At 52.5% G+C, this 20853-nt stretch overlaps 9 protein-coding genes across 9 annotated transcripts; 6 read left to right on the top strand and 3 right to left on the bottom strand.

Moving 5' to 3' along the window:
• The first annotated feature begins 444 nt into the window (after positions 1 to 444).
• On the top strand, positions 445 to 2581 carry PV07_07609 (uncharacterized protein). The gene is made up of 2 exons (XM_016394709.1): positions 445 to 820; positions 868 to 2581. Exons 1-2 carry the CDS (start codon positions 671 to 673, stop codon positions 2191 to 2193), a joined length of 1476 nt encoding a protein of 491 aa, XP_016248128.1. The 5' UTR covers positions 445 to 670; the 3' UTR covers positions 2194 to 2581.
• A 306-nt stretch (positions 2582 to 2887) lies between these two features.
• On the top strand, positions 2888 to 4237 carry PV07_07608 (uncharacterized protein; the record flags this gene model as incomplete). The annotated part of the gene is made up of 4 exons (XM_016394708.1): positions 2888 to 3447; positions 3574 to 3683; positions 3772 to 3833; positions 3925 to 4237. 4 exons carry the CDS (start codon positions 2888 to 2890, stop codon positions 4006 to 4008), a joined length of 816 nt encoding a protein of 271 aa, XP_016248127.1. The 3' UTR covers positions 4009 to 4237.
• Positions 4238 to 4600: 363 nt separating this feature from the next.
• PV07_07607 (iron sulfur cluster assembly protein 2, mitochondrial) lies at positions 4601 to 6893 on the bottom strand. Its single transcript, XM_016394707.1, has 3 exons — positions 5724 to 6893; positions 5307 to 5594; positions 4601 to 5244 (listed from the first exon to the last, which is right to left on the bottom strand). Exons 1-3 carry the CDS (start codon positions 5935 to 5937, stop codon positions 5135 to 5137), a joined length of 612 nt encoding a protein of 203 aa, XP_016248126.1. The 5' UTR covers positions 5938 to 6893; the 3' UTR covers positions 4601 to 5134.
• On the top strand, positions 6298 to 7451 carry PV07_07606 (uncharacterized protein; the record flags this gene model as incomplete). The annotated part of the gene is made up of 3 exons (XM_016394706.1): positions 6298 to 6690; positions 6744 to 7104; positions 7150 to 7451. The coding sequence occupies 2 exons, from the start codon at positions 6298 to 6300 to the stop codon at positions 6957 to 6959; spliced, it is 609 nt and encodes a 202-aa protein (XP_016248125.1). The 3' UTR covers positions 6960 to 7104; positions 7150 to 7451.
• On the bottom strand, positions 7065 to 11652 carry PV07_07605 (uncharacterized protein). Its single transcript, XM_016394705.1, has 3 exons — positions 11346 to 11652; positions 7389 to 11294; positions 7065 to 7320 (listed from the first exon to the last, which is right to left on the bottom strand). Exons 1-3 carry the CDS (start codon positions 11391 to 11393, stop codon positions 7189 to 7191), a joined length of 4086 nt encoding a protein of 1361 aa, XP_016248124.1. The 5' UTR covers positions 11394 to 11652; the 3' UTR covers positions 7065 to 7188.
• Positions 11653 to 11657: 5 nt separating this feature from the next.
• Positions 11658 to 13558, bottom strand: PV07_07604 (serine/threonine-protein kinase ark1). Its single transcript, XM_016394704.1, has 3 exons — positions 13372 to 13558; positions 12327 to 13307; positions 11658 to 12269 (listed from the first exon to the last, which is right to left on the bottom strand). The coding sequence occupies exons 1-3, from the start codon at positions 13459 to 13461 to the stop codon at positions 12117 to 12119; spliced, it is 1224 nt and encodes a 407-aa protein (XP_016248123.1). The 5' UTR covers positions 13462 to 13558; the 3' UTR covers positions 11658 to 12116.
• Positions 13559 to 13704: 146 nt separating this feature from the next.
• Positions 13705 to 15269, top strand: PV07_07603 (uncharacterized protein). The gene has a single exon (XM_016394703.1). It carries the CDS (start codon positions 13840 to 13842, stop codon positions 14668 to 14670), a length of 831 nt encoding a protein of 276 aa, XP_016248122.1. The 5' UTR covers positions 13705 to 13839; the 3' UTR covers positions 14671 to 15269.
• A 585-nt stretch (positions 15270 to 15854) lies between these two features.
• PV07_07602 (uncharacterized protein) lies at positions 15855 to 17839 on the top strand. The gene is made up of 2 exons (XM_016394702.1): positions 15855 to 16252; positions 16378 to 17839. The coding sequence occupies exons 1-2, from the start codon at positions 15887 to 15889 to the stop codon at positions 17077 to 17079; spliced, it is 1068 nt and encodes a 355-aa protein (XP_016248121.1). The 5' UTR covers positions 15855 to 15886; the 3' UTR covers positions 17080 to 17839.
• Positions 17840 to 18068: 229 nt separating this feature from the next.
• On the top strand, positions 18069 to 20256 carry PV07_07601 (uncharacterized protein). Its single transcript, XM_016394701.1, has 2 exons — positions 18069 to 18709; positions 18758 to 20256. The coding sequence occupies exons 1-2, from the start codon at positions 18179 to 18181 to the stop codon at positions 19982 to 19984; spliced, it is 1758 nt and encodes a 585-aa protein (XP_016248120.1). The 5' UTR covers positions 18069 to 18178; the 3' UTR covers positions 19985 to 20256.
• Positions 20257 to 20853: the final 597 nt, after the last annotated feature.

Below are 20853 nucleotides of genomic sequence, written 5' to 3'. Positions count from 1 at the left end.
CTCCACTTGGAGTCCAAACGTGTCGAATACTGTGGGTTGGCCATTCATGAGAGGTATTGCTGTCCATAGACCCTGCTGAGAAAAGACAACTCTCAAATGGGCTGCGAGCTTTGAAGGTCCCTGATCTGAGAGAAGAAATGATTTTGATCCCAACGGGGTACTGAGCTCGGTCTACTACTGACATCGAGAAACCAAGAATATCTGGGAAAGAGGGGCTCGACAGTCAATATAGAGTGTATGGGACTTAGGATATCTCCCTTGGCATTAGAATCTCCGTTTCTTCCCCATTCAGCTGCTCGTATCCTGTACCCTTGGAGGGTCATCGTAATAGACTAGTGAAAGGCGTGATATGGAGTGGTCGACGAGGCTGTGATGCCAAGGCTAGATAAGGCTGAGATCGGGACAGTGCATCCCGCACTTCTGGGGAAGACAACCCACCAACACGCCATTGTTCAGCCTGCGCTCACCCACCCCTCCTACATTCATACCTGTGCGGTCTACCTTTGGCCAAATTTGCAAGAGATCTCCAGCCTGGCACTCCATAGGCCTGCGGCAACTCTAACCCCCCAAATAAAGTCACAATCGCCGAGTTGACTTCGCTTCTCACTCTCGCACATGGCAGATCCGTGAGCAAACCTTCGCAGCCCACTCACGGCGTTCATCGCTAGCCATGGACAAGCTTCTAGCGGAGAGCACTGCTCTCGTTTCAATCCCAATCCCTCAAGAAGAAGATCGCTATGACAAAACCGCAAAGGCGTTCGTAAACAAACTGAGCAAGCTTTCTCCGAATGAAATAGCACCTGCGAAAGATGATCTTGATGTAGGTCCATTCCAAGCAGGCTTGACGTGAAGTTGACCATATTGCAGGCGATCTCGCCCTCTAATCACACTATCCTCTACACCTACGTCCTTGTGGCCGGCATCGAAGCATCTGCAGCCAGCGGAAAGGCGCCTCCGAAGCAACTACCCTCAACCGCCCTCCCTGAAGGTGCCTTATGGCCCTACATCGCTCAGCTTCTCCTCGAATTCGACCCTGTTCAGGCGCGATATTGCGGCGTTCAATTCCTACGAATCGTCGACTGCGTTGCTCTGGGGGCAGAGCAGACCGCGAATTATGTCCCTGCTGTCTCACTGCTTCACCATGTCATTCTCAGACTCGACAGCAGCTCTTCTACCCTGACCTCCACACACCGCACATTCCTCCGCCTGTGTCTTCTGTCGCAAGCATATGCTGAAGCTGTTCGTATTCTAGACCATCCGATCTATCACATTCCTTCCTCCAGGCCGGACCCCCGCACAAATAGATGTCTTTGCTCGGGTTCGGATCAGCCATGGAATTTCCTGAGCCCAGCCACAGGTCTCAGTCTACCAGTCACAAGTCGGACATATCTGGAATACTATCTGATGGGAGGCATGTGCTACATGGCTGTGAGAAGATACAAGGATGCTATGTTTTTCCTCGAGGCTGCCTTTACCGCACCCACTGTTCAGAACGTCGCCAGCATTATTATGGTGGACGCATACAAGAAATGGCTGTTTGTTGGCCTATTGCTGACAGGCGCCACTCCTCCCATACCCAAATCTGTTGGTCAGAATGCCATCAGGAATATTCGAGCGCTTGCCAGACCGTACGAAGCTGTTGCCGAGGTTTTCAAAGGTTCCAGCATCGAATTATTGCGTGCAGAAATCGAGGCAGGCAATCAAATTTGGCAGGACGACGGAAACTATGGTCTCGCGGTCGAGGTCTTTCAAGCTTTCCGAAAGTTTGCAGTCCAGAGACTGAGCAGAACCTTCGCAGCGCTCTCAATAGCAGAAGTCGCAAAATGGACCTCGCCAGATCCGTCAAATCTGGCCGAGACGAAAGCATATGTTGACATGTTGATTCTGAACGGCGACCTCAGCGCGGTAATCACAGACGGTCCTGGTGGTGCCCAGACCCTGCGGTTCTTGCCTACATCGGCTGCCACACGGCCAGAGGCACAAGTTGAGTCGGCACTCGCCGCGCAGACACGAGAGCTCCAAGTCCTCCTCAAACATGTTCAAGACACCGAGCATCGCATGGAAGTCTCCAAAGAGTACATCGACTACCTCAAGAAGCTCAAGAAAGTCAGAGATGACAAACAAGCTGGAAAGGGCAGTGGGAGGGCAGCAGCTGATGAAGACATTGATGAGGACATGATGGAGGAAGTCTAGCATTGCATTTGGGATCGAGCATTCGTCTGATTGTTTGAGGCTGTGTACGCACTTCCTCAGCGCTCCACGTCCAGTAGCTTGTAGGTGGTTACGATGGACACAATGGACCGGGTAAGTTGATCTTCGCCCACTTCAAGACAGATAACCGAGCTCGAAAGCGATGGCTGCATTTCCTAGAAGACGGGGATTTATGCGCAGCCACTTCTGAGCGGCAGTTACTTCATGAAGAAGAATCCATGTAACACATAATAATCTGCCTTATGATTGTCCATTCGATACGAGATGCTCAGAGAGAGGCTGAGGACTGCATGAGGCTGAGCCACCCTTTCCGCTTACAATGACCTTGAACACATCGGGCGGCCTGGACCAGACTGCGTCTTCTCCTTCCTCTCCTTTTCAGTACGTGACATTGAACTCTATAGGCGTGTAAATGGACTGAAGATGATCACTTGGCAGATGGAAGCTCTTTGGAGTGTCTGCATCACCGAATCTGCTCAAGCCTCGTCAATCCCAGGCTGACATAGAATCAGCGATGCCGCAACCCCAGGAAAGCCGTAAGTATCGGCCAGGTTAAAAGGCGGGTGAATAGACGGGGGTGGGTTCACGGTGAGGTCAAGATTGGAACCAGAACAAGGACATAATAGGCTAATTGGGATGATTGCTGTGACATGTTGCATATTTTAGATATGACTATATGTCCCTCGCGCACCATGCGCTCAAGTCCTTGACCCTGTCCGGCTTCGGCACACGCCAGCAAGACTTATTGTTTCGATCAACCTCGCATCGCACCATGCCGACGTACGTTCTGACGGGGGCAAACCGAGGCCTCGGTCTCGAATTCGTGCGCCAAATCTCCTCGGACAGCGCCAACACCGTCATCGCCGCCGTGCGCAGTCTGCAAGGCGAGCTGGACGACCTCAAGCAGCTCGCCTCGACGGCCGCGGGCACGGTGCACATCCTGGAGTGCAACACCGGCGACCTGCAGTCGATCCGCGCCTTTGGCGACGCCGTCAAGCAGCCCCTGGCCGGCAGCGGCGGCGGCAGCAAGCAGATCGACTATCTCCTCAACAACGCGGGCATCAACGCCACCCCGGAGCAGAGCAGCCTGGACATGACGGCCGAGAGTCTGCGGAACCACATCGACGTCAACGTCATGGGCCCGGCCGAGACGGTCAAGGTCCTGCTGCCGTATCTGGGCCAGGGCAGCGTGGTGATGAACATGACCAGTGGCCTGGGCAGCTGTGGGAAGAAACTGTAAGGCCTGCGGCTTGTCTTTTTACCCGCCCATCCCCTTTTTCTTTGACCAATGGACACCCGATCCTGCGTGTTCTTCTACGAGGGAGAAGAAAAAAAAGAATGATTGACCCGTCTATGCTACAGACCAAAGTGCACGACATACTCCATCTCCAAGGCCGCGGTGAACATGTTGACGGTGCATCAGAGCGAGCAGTTGAAAGACCGCGGCATCAAGGCCATCTGCATGGATCCCGGTACGTTTGCCAACTGCGGTTCTCATCCTGGTTCACCCCGACCACAAAGCGGTAGAGCAAAAGGCTGACCACCTCACCCTTTGCATAGGGTGGGTCAAGACGCGAATGGGCGGCGAGGGCGCGATCTTGGAGCCCGACGTCAGCATTGGAGTAAGTTGTCATGCCCCCGTTTTCTCGCTCTTCTGATAGATAGGAAAGACAAGAGGTATTGTGGATGCTAACGATCGAAAACTAATTCCAGGGAATGCTGAAGACCCTGCATGGACTGAAGGACTCGGATACAGGGAAATTCTATACATACACGGGTGACGAAGTGCCGTGGTAAAGTGGCTGTTCACGTCGTGAGACGAGCCCCGAAATCCTCCTCTATGATATATCTCCGCGGGCGGAGTAGACATATAGATATATACATATATAGAGAGAGTGTGTGTATGTGTGTGGTCACCGGGTAGAGAAAACATCTCTCCTATTTCCACATCTTCTCAAGATTTCTCAACAATAGATACACGCACTGTGGGGAGAACGCCAGCACGCTGAGTTGTGGGCACGTCTGCGTCTATAAAATGGGCCTTTGGCTGCTGTCGAGGGGTGGAATGATCTTGATAGCGTCAGGCATGCAGTGTATAAGACCGTCCCGAACGCCTAGGCACGAGGACCGAAGTCTTCCTTTGCACTATTAGGTAGGAAGATGTGGGCAGAGACAACGGGCGACGGGTTGCTCATATGAGCCCCACTGGTTAAATGCGTATGTACCCAATGAGCCAGGTGTATAGCTCGATATGTACGAGGTATCGGGCATCGGTCAATGTACCTAGGTCATCCTAAGCACCGTGAATGCTCTTATCAACGCCAGCAATTAGGTTGTCCGAGGGCCAGTGTTGTATGTTCACGACATGTGCACTGGGGAATGTGGGCAACGAGACGTCTTCATCCCAAGCAAGATCCAGGCTAGGCCGGCTCGAAGGAAATGTCAGCGTGGCAAAGAGCACAGAGTCCGTGGGATATATGATTTGGCTAACACTGAGATGAGTAGCGACAAGCGAAAGATCTCCTTGTTGCTGTTCTCGCCCACGCGCCCCTTTGTGTCCTGTACGCAGAGCTTCCCGTGTAGCATTGGGGGCACGCTGCTGGATTCTACCCAGGGTGCATCCAAAAGCTCAGCTATACCATACCACGATCGCAATGCTCTTCCCTCCAACATGAAAGAGGCCCTGCATGACCTGCAGAGGTCCAGTCCCCTAACCACCGAGAGGGGTGAGGCGATACACACCGAACAGCAAACTTGGAACTAATCTAGTAGTTTGATTGAATCAGCCTTTCAATTTGCAAACCGACCTATACTCCTGCCGTTTGTCTGCGAAGAAAGAAGGGTATCCGCCTATTGACACAATTTTGTCCTGCCACTGGCTGGTCCTCTTGCAGGATTTTCAACTCTCCGATCTCATCCTTTCTCACGCCGTCGCACTGGCACCCGTGTCGGTTGTCGCAGTGACTCGTTCAATTTCAATCTTGGGCATCGCCGCCGAGGCGGAACCCAAGTCCGTCGCCTTAGCCTTGGGGTCTAATAGACAACAAAGTCAGCGATTTCTATCCGACGTGTCTTTTGAGAAGAAGTGGACCTACTTTTCTTATAATAGTCGCCGATGGCGCTCTTGATAGCATCCTCGGCGAGCATTGAGCAGTGTAATTTGACTGGCGGCAGGCACAGTTCTTTTGCAATCTCTGTGTTGCGGATCTTCCCTGCTTGTTCTAGTGTCATGCCGCGCACAAGCTCGGTGAGATAGGACGAGGAGGCGATCGCGGAGCCGCACCCGAAGGTCTTGAACTTCACATCGCTGATGGTTTGAGTGTTGGGATCGACCTTAATTTGCAGTTTCATCACATCGCCGCAAGCAGGCGCTCCAACAAGGCCTGGATAGTGATGGATATGTCAGCTAAAGTTGTGTGCGTTATGGGGTTTCGACCGAAGCTCGCTCTCCTCCGCGGAGTGGCCGAGCTCCGGACCGTGTGTTTGTGAACATTTTCCCCAAGTCGACGTACCTGTCCCAACATCCACCGCAGATTTGTCCATCGAGCCGACATTTCTTGGGTTTGAGTAATGATCAAGGACCTTCTCGTGATAACTTCGTCGCTGCTGCGAGACGGCGGCGGCGGGTCTGAGCGATGACGGGGAGGCGAGACTCGGTCGGACAGCGGAGGTTTGGACCGAGGTGCGCATTGCACGAGGAACCGAAAGGAGAGCTCGTCGGGACATGGTGATGGTTGGTAGGCGAGTGTGTATGGTGTGTTTGGTTGTGCAGCGAGCTGAATTATAGGATCAGACTTGGTAGAAAGAGTGTGTAGGTTGTTGAGTGAGTCTGATAATGAGAGGTGCTGCGTCAAAAAGTAATTGACGAAAGATGTCGACCCTTCGATGGCGAAGGAGGGGCGGGGTGGCCGTCGCTCATTGGCTGCGTTGCATGTGACTAGCGCGCTAAGCCTTTTCCAGATATGACGTCGCTCCAACTCGGTCGACCTTTCCGAGTTGCGACTGGCGCGAGACAAATCAAATCGAGTAATTGCCAGCGACCGCCTCGACGCGCCCAGATCAGAGATCGCGTTGCCCTTGGACAGGATGGAGAAGACACGGAAGAACAGAACATCCTCGTCCACAACACCCAGGAAAGATCACCTCAAGAATCCCTCCCATCCATACACCTTTGAACACCTTCACAACGCGTACATCACCTCTCTGTCCCACGGCAGCGATATGCCCCTCCCGTCCAAGAAGAGAAAGTCCGCAGCCGGCGACGACAGCGACCTGGATGTATCCACCACCAAACGTGGGAAAGGTGCCTCAGGGAGTGCTTTCGTCCCATCCTCCAAGCCACAAGTGGATTCAGATGGAAATACATACTGGGAGATCTCCAAGGCGAGGCGGGTCACCCTCTCCGAGTTCAAGGGCAAGAAGCTGGTCAACATCAGAGAGTATTATGAGAAGGACAACCAGTGGCTGCCAGGAAAGAAGGTATATGTGACGTGCATGTTTGATTTGTGAGGGTGCTGATCCATGATTCGCAGGGCATCTCAATGAGCATTGAACAATATTCAGCTCTCATTGAAATCATGCCTCAAATCGAAAACGTGCTCAAGTCACAAGGCGAAAAGATACCTCGACCAGACTACGACGGAAACGCACCTGCTGGAGATGACGAAAGCGACGAAGAAGGCGCAGACGGAGATGAAGAGATGGACAGAAAACCTAATATTGAGGCCACGAGTGATGAAGATGAGTGAGGCGATCACCTGATACCACACGACTGCGCCCACACATCTTAAGACGAGAATCGACCGGTCCATGACGGGCTTCAGTGATCAAGTACAGTCCATGGGACCGCCGGACGATTAAGCACATCAACATTTTACATGAACGAGGTTTATGGTATGTATCGATCACTCCTAGCGAGGCGTCTGACTGACATGACAGGCATCGACAGTAGCTTTCTGGCCTCGGCAATCAAAGCTCTCAAGAGCTGGATTCCCATTCCGCAAGCCGGGAAGCAAGGCTTCCCTTTTTCCAATGCTTCTCATAGTCCTCTTTCAGCTGGACTTGGGACTCTTCGCCCGGCTTGCCATAACCGCCGCCGCCAGGTGTCATCTAGGGAGAAGAATCAGTCAGCGCTGTGCCCTTAATCTCCGTGGCGGATCGGTACAAATGAGACTTACCACAATGATCCTCTCGCCAGGCTGCATGCTAGCAGTGTTTTTGGCTCCGAGGTTGATATACCTCTCCACATACTCATCGTCGTCCCCTGATTCTCTTCGCTGCCCTTCATGTTCACCACCTAGACCTTTGCTCTCCCCTTTCTTGATCTTCCTGACCCAGATATTCTTGCCACATTGAGCGTCACCTCCACCATGCAACCCATAGGGATGGTACACTCTCCGCTCACTCAAGATACTGACTTGCACAGGGATGCGGAACTCGATGTCTCGTATCACGCCATCTCCACCTTTGTGCTGACCCACGCCACCACTGCCAGCCCTGAGACTGAACTCCCTTAGGATGACAGGATATCTCCGTTCAAAGACCTCCGCATCTGTAATTCTTGTGTTCGTCATATGTGTGTGGACACCGCTTGTTCCCTCCCAGTCCTTACCCGCGCCACTTCCACCCGCAATGGTCTCGTAATATCCAAATCCCTTCTTCTCCGTTCCACCCTTCATATTTCCACCAAAGCCAAACGTCAAGTTGTTGCAGTCTCCTTGACTTGCTGCACATGCTTCGAAGCACTTGAACACGACATCCGTGACCCGCTGACTGGTCAAGACGTTACCACCCACCACGGCGGCCTTCTCGCTCGGAGAGAGAAAACAGCCAGGCGGGATGCGCACGTCCACAGGCTTCAGACACCCCTGGTTCAAGGGGATGTCCTGGTCGATAAGACATCTCAAGCAGTAAATGATTGCCGAGTAAGTCACCGCCTCGGGCGCGTTGATGTTTCCGTATACCTCAGGGCCGGTGCCCTCAAAATCAAACAGGGCCTCTCCTTTGTCGGCATCGATCTTTATCTTCAGGCAAATGGGGCTGCCGTCGTCCATGTAATCTACCGCCTGAAGGTGCTGGCCTTCAAACCTCTTGTGCACTTCCTTCAACAACTCCCGCACCGATCTCTCGGCGTTGTCCTGGATGTTCTGCATGTAGAACTGCACCACGTCCTCGCCGTAGTCCTCTATCAGCGCACTGATGAGGTTGATCCCCTTCTGATTGGCGGCGATCTGCGCCTTGAGGTCGTTGATGTTGTCTGCCAGGCACCGCGTGCCGCTGCACTCGGGGTACTGGGCCGGCTCATCGTAGAGAAGCTCGGTGATTCGCTTCTCGTCGAACTTGCCCTGCGAGACGAGTTTCTCGGACTTGATGGCCGCGCCTTCTTGGTACAGTTCGCGGGAGTGCGGAGGCATGCTGCCGGGTAAGATGCCGCCTATGTCGGCGTGGTGGGCGCGCGAGGCGACGTAGAAGATGATCTTGTCGCCGGAAAAGGCGGGCGTGACGACCGTGATGTCGGGGAGATGCGTGCCCCCGTACTCCGGGTGGTTGGAAACGATGACATCCCCCCTTTTCAATTTGCCCTTCCAGATCTCCGCCTGTGTGCGCACGCAGGTCGACATGCTCCCGAGGTGGACCGGCAGGTGAGGAGCATTCGCGACGAGACCGCCCTCGGCGTCGAAGAGGGCACAGGAGTAGTCCAGCCGTTCTTTGACGTTCGTGCTCACAGAGGTCTTTTGCAGCGCGCGACCCATCTGTTCTGCAATCGCCATGAAGCGGTGCGCGAAGATCGAGAGCAAAATCGGGTCGACTTCCTTCGTGTTGACCCTTTTCGCCGTGCCTTCTTCGCCAATGTTGATCACCACATGTGTCTTAATTATCAGGGCCGATGCCTTGGGGTCGATGATGATTGTCTGCGTCCCATCCGCGATGATGGCGGGACCAGGGATGCGCGTGCCCACTTCGAGATCTTCGAGTTTGTAGATCTTTGTGGGAACACGGCCGCCTTCAAAGTAGACTTCAGATGTCGTGTATGCCTTGTCTTCGGCCACATCCTTTGGTTTGATTTCCTTGAGTTGCTGGTCTGCCGTTTTGGACATGCCCCGGAAGGACTTCCCTATGCCCCGCACGCGCACGTCGTCCACGATGATGTCTCGGTCTGGGAGGGTGAAGCCGAATTCCTGCTCGTGTTGGCGTACGAACGCGTCACCAAAGGCCCAGTCGTCGCCACCGTAGAGTTCCTTTGCTTCATCCGGGTTGGGTTTGATTACCATTAACGCAGATTCAGTGCCGCGGTATCGCATGTTGAGGTATTCTTCGTACTCGATCGAGTCGTCCCCGAATCCTTGATCCTTTAAGTGCTTGCGGGACCGTTCTTTGAGGTCGTTCATCTTTGCCTTCAACTCGTCGCGCGGGGTGCCCTTTTTCATGTCCCAAACGTGTGATTCGGGGACTTGATTTTCGTCCACCACGTCGGCAAGCGCCATCCCGTAGGCGGAGAGGACGGAAGAGTATCGATGGACGAGGATCTGCCTGATGCCCAGGGATTCGGCGATTGCTACAGCGTGTTGGCCTCCTGCGCCGCCGAACGTCGCGAGTCGATGTTGTGAAGTATCGTGGCCCCTCGCCTCAGTCAGTGATCGAATAGGCCTCGTCATGGTCTCATTGGCAATCTTGATGAATCCGTAGGCCACCTCATCGGCTGACATGTTCTTGTTTGTCTTGCTGTTGATCTCGTCTGTCAGCTCTTTGAAGAGCTTCCTACTGGCTTCTGGATCGAGCCCTTCGTCTTCATTTTTGCCGAAAATCTTGGGGAAGAAGTCCGGGAGCAGTCGACCGAGGAAGAGATTTGCGTCGGTGACAGTGAGCGGACCGCCCTTTCTGTAGCATGCTGGGCCGGGATGTGCACCAGCAGATTCTGGCCCAACGACAAACAGGCCATTTCTGAAGAACAAGCGGGATCCGCCACCTGCAGCCACGGTGTTTATGTCGAGCTGAGGGGACTGAATGGTGACCCCTGCCGTGGTGGTCTCGAACACATGCTCATATCGGCCTGCGCCATATCGACTGACGTCTGTGCTCGTACCGCCCATATCGAATCCGATGACGGGGATTTTGGTCTCTGGGTCGTACGATGTCAACGCATATCCGACGACACCGCCTGCCGGCCCTGACAAAATTGCCCGCAAGCCTGAGAACTGATCCACGTCCACGAGACCTCCATCTGACTGCATGAATTCACACCTTGCGCCTCTGTCACCTTCTTCCTTCTTCACGCTCTCTGTGCCCAATCCACCTTCAAAGCCGGCTTGAAAGCCAGAAATGTATTTTCTAATGGCCGGTGTGAGGTAGGCATCTGCGCAGGCTGATGTCGCCCGTGGGACCAACTTGATCATGGGCATGAGTTCATGGCTTAGACTTACGTGCTCAAAACCAGTATCACGGGCAAGCTTGCCGACCAATGCTTCGTGGTCGGGAAACGTGTAGCCATGCATCAAGCATACCGCGATGCTTCGGAAGCCTTGGTCGAAGAGTTCTTTGAGCTGCTGCTTGATTTTATCTTCCTCGGGCCTCCGTAAGATCCTAACTGCCTCCCCGGACAAGCCTTGGACAAGATCACTGCTTTTGTAGTTCTCGTGACTGGATTCAGCTTTCGTCTTGCGCCGCTCAGGATCCTCCGCGTAGTCTTCCAACGTCACTCTTTCATCAATCTCGACTACGCTCTGATAAAGCACATCGGGTCGTCGAATGGCCAGATCGAAAATCTTCGGGCGGGACTGGTTTCCAATCTCCAGGCAGTCTTTAAAGCCCTTGGTAACGACCATGGCCATTTTCTCTCCCTTTCGCTCCAGTAGTGCGTTGGTAGCAACAGTCGTGCCCATGCGAATGCTCTCTATCTTGCTTGTGTCAAGTGGCTCACCACGGGGAATCTCTCGGCCTGTGAATTTTGACATGAGCCTGCGAATCCCTTCCAGAGGTGCATCGTCGTAGTTTGAGGGGTCCTCCGACAGCAGTTTGATGATAATATCATCTTCCATCCGCCCCGTTCCCGGATTCCCAACACAGTCCGTGAACGTGCCTCCTCGCTGTATCAAGTCAGATACTTGGGAGGTGCATTAGTAAGTCGGTTAACTCACGTCGATGGCAATGCGAATGCCTCTTTCTGCGCCCCCAGCGTCCCCCATTGTGAAGTCCTTGATCAAGCGGAAAACAGTGTTTGAGTTCGAGTTTCAGCCGAATAGTTTCCTGTTATAAGATGCCAGAACCAGTCCGTAAGAGTCACGCCAGGAAATCAGGTGGTTTTCATAGGAGAAGTCCGTATCAATGTCGTTTGCATCCACTTGGCCGACAACCACAAGAATCGAGGCCCAAATCCGCATCAAACGGAGACAAAATCCAGTAGAAATGTATATCTCTATAGTCGGATTTACACACAATTCCGAGTATGGCATATGGTACAACAGATGAAAAGTCATGGGCGTGATTTGCGGTTTCGTCATGGCATTTTGTCATTTTTGCGCTTGTGTGCGTGAAACATCCGCCGTATGATATACGGCGAGTTCTATGAGCGCGAGCTGCAGACATCGAAAACATTGCCGTTCATTGTCAAACATGCACGGATATGCAATGGAAAAGCATCAGTAAAACAGTACGGCCAAGTCAAGAAGTCTCATCCACCAACCCATTTCCGTGAATATACACACCTCTCGCCAGCCACACATCCCAAAGAAACCTCTTTCAAAGAAGAGCTAGCCCAATGCCAGTCCCCCATTCCCCTTCACTCGCCGCATGGATATTTCGTCAATAAAAAGTCGCTCATTTCCGTCTCCAAACGGACGCCCTTGCGAGCCGTTGGATACTTCATCCCCAATCATGTGTCAAGCATCTTCAAGTCCTGCCGATGAAGATCAGGAATCAGAGCTCGAGTCTCGATCTTTGCTGCTCCCGGATGCTCTCTGGAAACCCCGTTCGCCACCCTTTGTCACACAGTGCTTGACGACCCAAGGGTGCCGGAGGACATCATCAAGCGGAATCCGCTTCTCGGGGTCAAGGACCAGAAGCTATAATACCCTGTTAGCAATTCTCCAGGAATGCTCAGATGAGTGGTATTCACTCACTCGCATAATGAGGTCCTTGGCCTCAGGACTGACGAAACTGGGAACCGTCATGTCGCATCGGGCAATCCTTCGCTGTGTCATGACCGCTGTGTCCTCAAAAGGCGCTTCTCCAACCAGGAACTCGTATGTCAAAACACCCAAACTCCATAAATCGACCTTTTCGTTGTAGAAATTGTCGGAGCTCCCTGGCTTAAGCATCTCCGGAGGCAGATAATCCAATGTGCCGCACATCGTTTGCCTCCGGTTGTTTGGAGCGTGTACCGACCAGCCAAAGTCTGAAATCTTGATCTCTCCGTGGATGCCCACCAAAATATTTTCGGGCTTGATATCTCTGTGCATGACATGCTTTTTGTGCAGATACTTGAGTGCGGCGGCCATCTGAGCAATATACTGCGCTGCTTTCCATTCGGGGAAACGACCTTCCTTGCGCAGATGCTTATATAGCTCACCCTTGCCTGCGAACTCGAGGATCAGGAATACTCGCTTACTGTCGTGGAAATGGCCAAAGAGCCTCAAGATATTTGGGTGTCTTAAGTTGGACTGAATTTCGATTTCTCGTCGGACTTGCTTCTCCACTTTGCCTTGTTGCAACTCGGATTTGTGAAGGACCTTCAGGGCGCAGACGAACCCGGATGATCTCTCCCGTGCAAGATACACTCGACCGAATTTTCCCTTCCCGAGCGGCTTTCCAATCTCAAACATTCCAAGATGGAATTGTTTAGGTGCTTGTGGGTGATCGAAGAAATATTTCGGGGTAGATCTACTACGTATAGAGTCATCGCTCTCGTCCGACTCACGGGCTGCTTGAAGGGCTACCCGCACTGGCGAAGGGGGATGGGTTGGCACAGTTGTTGTGGTTGTTATTGTTGCGATTGACGCAGTGTTCTGTTTCGATTCCGTAGTGGCTTGGAGGGGATATTTGACAAGATTTGTCCGGGGTTGAGTTGAGGAAACGGTTGGTAATACTCCTGGGCCCGCGCTCTGTTGTGGTAGAATTAGAATGGGGCATGTGTAAACAGGAAGGGTTATCAACAAAGCAAGCTACCTTTGATTTGAGAAGTGTTGCAGTGGGTGCTTCATTTTCGTCGTTGACGCTGAGGTGCTCGAAGCGGGATTCTAAAGTTTTGGTGGCCATTTCGAAGGAATATTCGTGGCGAGAGATGAAGGAACAGACAAAGGAACAACGATATCTCGATCTCCAAGACGATTACTGCCGGGCGTAGTTGGGTATTGTAAGAGCAGTCGGTGCGTTTCGGCGACTCGGTCATCTATCGCAGATAGACAAGGTCTTGGCATAAACACTGATCGTCGGCCGGGGCAACCGTGCCTTGCGCCCTCGTAGCCCTCGCTTCCCCGCGCTGGGTCACAAAGGCACCCAAGACGTTTCTGCGATTTGCTCTCATCGCACTTTGCTCGACACCGAAGACCAAATCACTTTTCCCATTCGGACATCCACCTCTTTCAAGGGGTCTTTGGCAGGGCTCCAGGTGACGTCGCAATTGACGCAGTCACCATGGCAGTCAACGGTCATCGGCCACCTGATGGCTTCAACACAACGTTTCCCTCGCCCTCTGCTGCTCCACCACGGTCGTTCTCAATCGAAGGGTTCCGCATCACGACCCAGAAGTTGCCCATCTTGAAGGCCGGCCCTATCGAAGAGATGACGAACAAGCTGGGGATAGCTCCACCTGAAATGATCTTTGGCGATAACTTCGTGGCTATTGAACACGCACCCTCGCACTGGGGAATCAAATTTGATGCCTTTGGGGCACTAGATCGAGTTGACAAGACAGGGGAGAGGCGGCTGAAGGTCGCCTACTCCCGAGAATGGCAACAAAGCAGAGAAGACGCGCATGACATCAAAGAAGTTATCAAACCATTCGACTGGTCCTATACCACTGACTATAAAGGTGATCTTGCGGAGGGGAGCCCCGATTTCCATACCGCCACTGAAGCCATCCCTCTCGAGCTATTAAGACGACCAGATCCCATTCTGTTCTTCGATGACGTGATCCTGTACGAGGACGAGCTTGCTGATAATGGCATTGCCATGCTGTCGTGCAAGATCCGCGTCATGCCTGGGCGCCTACTCCTCCTCTGCCGGTTCTTCATGAGGCTGGACAATGTGTTGGTCAGACTGCGCGATACCCGGCTATACATCGACTTCGGGAAGAAGGAGGCAATCAGAGAATACATCGCAAAGGAGGAAGCGTATGACAAGGTTCGCGATGAATTGGCGAACAGGAGGGATGATGTGACCGCAGTGCTACGAGATGCAAATCAAATGGGCGATATCTTACCCGTCGTCGAAAAGACTCTTGAACGAGTCCAACTGAGAACGTAAGGGAGCCGCCGACACGCGAATCCATAAATGAACGGGACAATCCCCATCTATGTGCGATCGAAAATGCAGGTTTTGGGTTGCTGAGGAAGCGATGATCCTTGGTCCATTCAGGAAACCACCGGCTCAGTGGGGATGTCGCGCAGGACAATAGAGAGACGAGGTGCCCGGAACCCACGTTGTGGTCATTGTGGTTCCACTGGACGGGAGCCTACAAGTATTCATCAACATCCCAGTCGCAGCCCGGGTTTTGTCAGTCCAAATAAAAAGGGTGCAGCTCTGCAAAAGTGGAACCACGTCTGTGATGGTACCTAGGAAGGACGGGCAAATGGCCCTTCCTGACGCTACCTATACACTAGCATGGCCGCGATGACCGGGATGCGGTTCCTTGCGAACGAGGAAAGGCAGCGCGGGCAGGGATGTATCGAAGCGGTCGACTGTGCCCGGGCATAAAGGACATACTTTGCCAGGATTCATGCAAGGCTGCATGTAGCCACATCAATGTACCGAGTACGATATGGAGCATCAGCCCCAGCACCTGGCTTCTGTCGGGGTTTAAATCCGAGTGCCTTTCCGTGGTCCCTGCATCCTCCTTGTATTTGTACTCCTTTCTTCTTACCCTACTTTCGAATGGTCTTATATTCCCGCCAGACTCGTGGAGTAGGCCGCAAGGTTGCGAAGCAGGGAAACGATTTCACCGTACAAAGGGTTCGAGATTGTCCTTGCCTCGGCTCTGACCAATTGATGCCTTCAAGACGCGCTGACACGCGTGCTGAATGACCATCAACCCCGGGAAGCCATGTCGGAGGCTGCGCGAACCACCTGAGCGACGCGGATGAGGCCAATTTCCACTGTCCCAAAAGGGGAAAACGTCGACTTCGCGTCCAGCCAATGACATGGCTTGTTTCTCAGCCTTCTGCTAACCCCTTATCCATTCCTCGCCTATTCTCGTGAGAATGACTCCCAGCGATCTTTTAGCATGAAGCCACAAGGTCCGCAACAGGAAGATGACACCGGCTCGCCCGCAGGACTCTGGCCTTCTCGGCAACTACTCTCGCAAATCCCCCACGGCAGACGAGCCTGACAAGGTTGGTCCCTGAAATTTCGTCAGCACCACGAGGCATCTGTTTTTCTAACTCAAGTCTCGCCCTATCCCCCCCCTGCCTTCGCGACTCTCTTCTGAAACTTGCACAAACACTCGTCTGGCCTTTGCGGTGCCATGGGCACAAGAATGGACCATCGGAGAGTGCTTTATCCGCTGGCATTGAATATTTTTCTTTGCTTCTGTGTTGCATCACCTTCAGTGCCCATAGCAACGGATCCTATTCTGTCAACCGTAACGATACCGACGGTTATACCATCTTTGGTGACAATATACTCAGTCGTTCCGGCTACCGACGCGACACCAGATGCCCTGACTATCACCACCACGATCGATGGCCAGACATCAACGATAATATCAACTGGAGCAATAGCCGGTTCGATTACCAGTACGATTATCTCCACCATCACTTTGACTACAAGTCAAGTGGTCGTCAATACCGTCGGTTATTCGACAATCCTGGGGCCAGATCCAGTCGCAACGGTAAGCCTTGTGCCATTCTATACCTTGCATCCCGTTTCTCATAGTAGCATTTTATGAGATAATCCGCTAGTTGATGATGCCTTCGTCCATTTTCTTGTATCAAAATTCTGACTAGAGCTCAATAGACAACTGCTCCGAGTGTCCCCCCAGATACGGCGACATCCACATCTGAAACACCTACATCGACAACTACATCTGCATTAGGCGCGTTGTCGACGACTTCTGCGGTTGGCGATACCAGCGCTTTGGCGACCTCGAGTGCCAGGTCCACAACGTCAACTTCCATACAAAGCTTATCCATTTCATCTAGTCCATCGCCAACCGGAACCAATGCTTCGGCCCAAGCCTCACACTCTTCATCCACGTCGAAAGGACTCTCCACAGGTGCGAAAGCCGGGATTGGTGTTGGCGTCGCCCTGGGAGTCATCCTGTTAGCTCTTCTGTCGTTTTTGCTTGGCCAGCGCTATTCGCGGCGTCGCAACGAGCATGCGAGGAACAAAACCGATCTAAATGGCGCCGACGAAAAGGACATGTTCCGAGCGGGTCGTCCATATGAGACAACAGGGCCAAGACGCGATGCTCTCGGCCTATCTGCCGGCAAGGGCCATCCATATTCCACGAACACAACAGCAGTTGGCAGTGGGTCGGAATCCGGGAGCGGCAGGTCCTATGACATGCCAGTCTCAAATTCGTCGAAAAACCGTGCGGACAATCCGGAACTTTCAGCTTTGCCTGCAATCGAAAAAGGAGACGAGCCCATGTATGTGGGCGTCCCTGCACACATGTCAGGCTCCAAACGTTGGAGCATGAAAGAATTTATGAAATGATGCATTACCTGTTTGGTCATCGACCCGTTTTATTTTTCTGAGCACCTCTCTGATGCCTTGCGTACCGACGAGATCTTGCCTTAGGGACGAACTGGCCAATCAAGAAAGACATTCAGACTCGGGAATTGCTACGGAGCCAGTGAGATTTTTCCATTTCCGGGAATACTCAAGTCCATCCTTTCAGACGCCCACAATGCGGCTGCGCGCCACTGTCCATTCCTCAAAAGGACCAATCCAGCGCGTTCCAGTCCGGGAAACATCACTGGAGACAGAAACCCAGACACAACTCGAGCCTCCGACAAGTTCTGGATCGATCCATGAACCAGCGATGTCGGGTCATCAGGACGCAGGCTATCTCCCAATCGTGTCATATGTCAATCCTGTCGCCAACAGCGCCATTCCACCTCCTACCGAGGCTGGCCAGCGTCTTCCAGAAAACCTAAATCAGTCCAAAGGAAGACACTTTCAGCCACTAAGGTCGATGCCCGACTGCCCCGAGCACTCCGAAGAAAATCGCAGCTTGGGCCCTGGGTCATTTGACAGTTGATATACACTGTTGACACAGTTCTTTTGGTGTTACACACTTCGTCGAAGCGCATCCTTTTGCTTGATATTTGAGGACATTGAATCTCTACGACATGCCGAGTATACGGAAACGGACCACAGTACGTTTGGGCGAAAGACCATACGGGGAAATCAGACAACATCGCAATTTGAAGGCAGTAATAAGGAGGCCCCTACCGCGGTGGTCGCCAGGGACTCCATTACGATTAGTGTTTAATCCATAATCTACATTTTCCTCTTTACTTCAGCCTGGTCAGAATGCCACAATACAAGTATATAAAAGTATGTGGTCTGCTCTCTTCGGGTCGGCGGCTTGCCAGAAATGGATTAGCTTGCCAAGTCCATGTCACGTGCCGTGAGCTAGCGACAAAATTGGACGATCGCCCTTCCCCGACGTCCAACTTTTACCTTTTCACTATCCTTCAACGACATCCGTATCCAAAGACCGCCGCTCCTTGATCGTCGCTGACCCCTTGGTACCGCGTCTGACAGATTGCTACAATTCTCTCGGCTTTTCCGCGGTGGATGGTTGAAGATGCCGGCCCTGTTGGAGGACCCAGAATCCCCTGTAGTCTATCGGGCGTCTGGACCGGATCCGTACCCGACCGCCATCAATCCCCAGATACCTTCATCGATTTTTCCCAGGCCTGTCACGCTTCGCGACCGTGTCACCGTTGCCACGCTCATACCGTTCTTCTCTCCTCGTGCTGTCCCAAAGAGACTACTCGCATATCTTTCGGAGCAGCTCAATAAGGAAATTCTGGGTGGGGACACGTATCCGATGATCGATCCGCTACCTCTGGATGTCTTTGGGCCCTATTGGTTTGGTAATTTTGGTGCTGTCATGATCCTCGGTAACATTGGAGGCATTGAAGACGTATCCGCCATGGATCGGGAGGGTGTGGACTGGAACAAAAAGTGCTTAGGCAGCTTTTACATCAAGCCCAATTATCCTGGTCGAAGCAGCCATGTCTGCAATGGTGGGTTTCTAGTCACTCCTGCGGCTCGTAACAAGGGCGTTGGAAAGTCGATGGGGCAATGCTATCTGGATTGGGCACCTCAGCTGGTAGGTTCACGAGCCCGGATGAGGGCATAGAAAGCTGATGTCTCCCAGGGGTATACCTACTCGGTTTTCAACTTGGTCTACGAAACCAACACTGCTTCAACAAGGATATGGGACTCGCTTGGCTTCAGGAGGATCGGAAGAGTCCCCGGTTGCGGCTATCTAAAATCCTCGGAAGAACCTGTTGATGCGATCATCTATGGCAAGGACCTGACAGGAGAGGGCGAGAATGACCTCTCTGAAGAACGTTTTGACAAGATAAGGTATTACCTCAAACATGATAAATATCCGGAAGGAGCCGATAGATCGGAGAAAAGTCGACTAAGGAGTGCAGCGACTCACTATAAACTAGTCGCCGATGACGACGGAGGCCTGGAGCGGTTGTTTTTGAAGGAAAAAGAGGTCATCTCTGACCCCCAAGCACAGTACGACATCGCCCAAAAGATCCATCTCCAGGCTCATGCAGGCATCAACAAGACCACCGCCATCATAGCGACCCAGTATCACTGGATCCGGATCAAAGAAACTGTGAGCCATGTCATCAAAAACTGTCCTGAATGCAAAGGTTTCAATAAACCTCCAATATTACGCTTGGAGAATCGACCTGGCCGGAGTAGGACCATTGATGAGACTCCCCCTGACCTATCGCCATCACAAGCAGTACCACCTTCAACAGTACCATCAACGCCGGCGGCACCAGGACAAATATCGCAGCCAGTACAGTCAGCACAATCCACGGACGAGGTGCAAGACCTGCCGTCGCAGGATCAGGAAATCGCAACAAATCACATATCCGATCATATATCCGATCACATATCCGATCACCTATCTGATCACAATTTCGCGTCGATACAGCAACCCATGGATTTGTCCAACGACCATGATCATCTTGTCAACGACCCGGATGGTCACCTTCATGCGTACGACGAGATGGCCATTGACCCACGGATCATGGAACAGATACAAGCTCAACTTGATGTCAACTACGACCCCAACAATCATACATATGTTCCCCCCGGACTACCCACTTTCACGGACCCATCCCATTTGCAGACTGCCCACGATCCGCGCGATTTCAATCACGCAACCTCGGACCACCATTTCATTCGGGACCCCAATCCGCCAATCTTGGGACACGACCATGTCATGGACGAGGGCGGTGCAAGCACCGGGCTGAATAGTATGCAACCCATGCAACACGTATTGCAGATGGACTATATCGACCCGCCGAACGAGCCACAATTCAAGCTTGAAGAGCAATTCAAACTTGAGGAGTAAAATGCGGAGACTGGTGTTTAGGTTTGATCGGATCGGGGTACGTCTTGATGAGAAATGCATGCGGTCGATATAGACAAATGATCTGGGTGCTGGCATACTCTTATGGGAACGAGTTAGATGACAGCAATATGTAGGTGGAGTACAGTCTGTGGGGATAGATGCGCACGCATTCGGCAATGAGTTGGGGCGAAGGGTTTTGGGCCATAGATTAGGGTGGCGATAGACAAAAAGAACCCAATATTAGCTGACTACTCGTTCAAAGGGGGTCTGTGTCTTTTGACGAATCCAGTATAAATGTAACAAGCGTGTGCGGTTCACTCTATTTCTATAACTCTAGAATTGCTGTGCTGACGGAGGCACGACGCCAAGCTATCAAAGATATATGCACGGTCTGACAAGCACCTGGAGCCCTGGATGCCCTTATTTGTTTCGTCAGACAAAAATAATTCTATAGCTTGAAGAATCCATTTGTCATCCGCCACTTCACCAAAATGCTTCGATCCAACTCATCCTCACAACGAGATCCTATCATGGATGCTGGTATGCTCAAACGGCCCGCAAGGCCGCCTCCTCGACTAAGAACCAAGACTGGCTGCTATACGTGTAGAGTAGGTACTCCCAGGAGCCACATCCCTTGATATGTCACCCCCTACGCTGTCACTCTTGAACCCAACCTCCTCCCCCCTCTCATGTACCGATCGATCTCAATTTGACTTCATCGCATTGATTAAATTGATGTGAACAGACGAGACGGAAAAAATGTGACGAAGCACGCCCGATTTGTGGTGCTTGTAGGAGACTCGCTATCCAGTGCACATATGGGGGGCTCTCAAGTCCGACAACGGCTTCGCGGACTCCACCTACTTCAT

The sequence above is a fragment of the Cladophialophora immunda genome (genome assembly GCF_000835495.1).
Source record: "Cladophialophora immunda strain CBS 83496 unplaced genomic scaffold supercont1.4, whole genome shotgun sequence".
In the NCBI taxonomy this organism is placed as follows: Eukaryota; Fungi; Ascomycota; class Eurotiomycetes; order Chaetothyriales; family Herpotrichiellaceae; genus Cladophialophora; species Cladophialophora immunda.
Note: the sequence above shows the minus strand (reverse complement) of the source record. Positions and strands in the feature narration are given on the sequence as shown.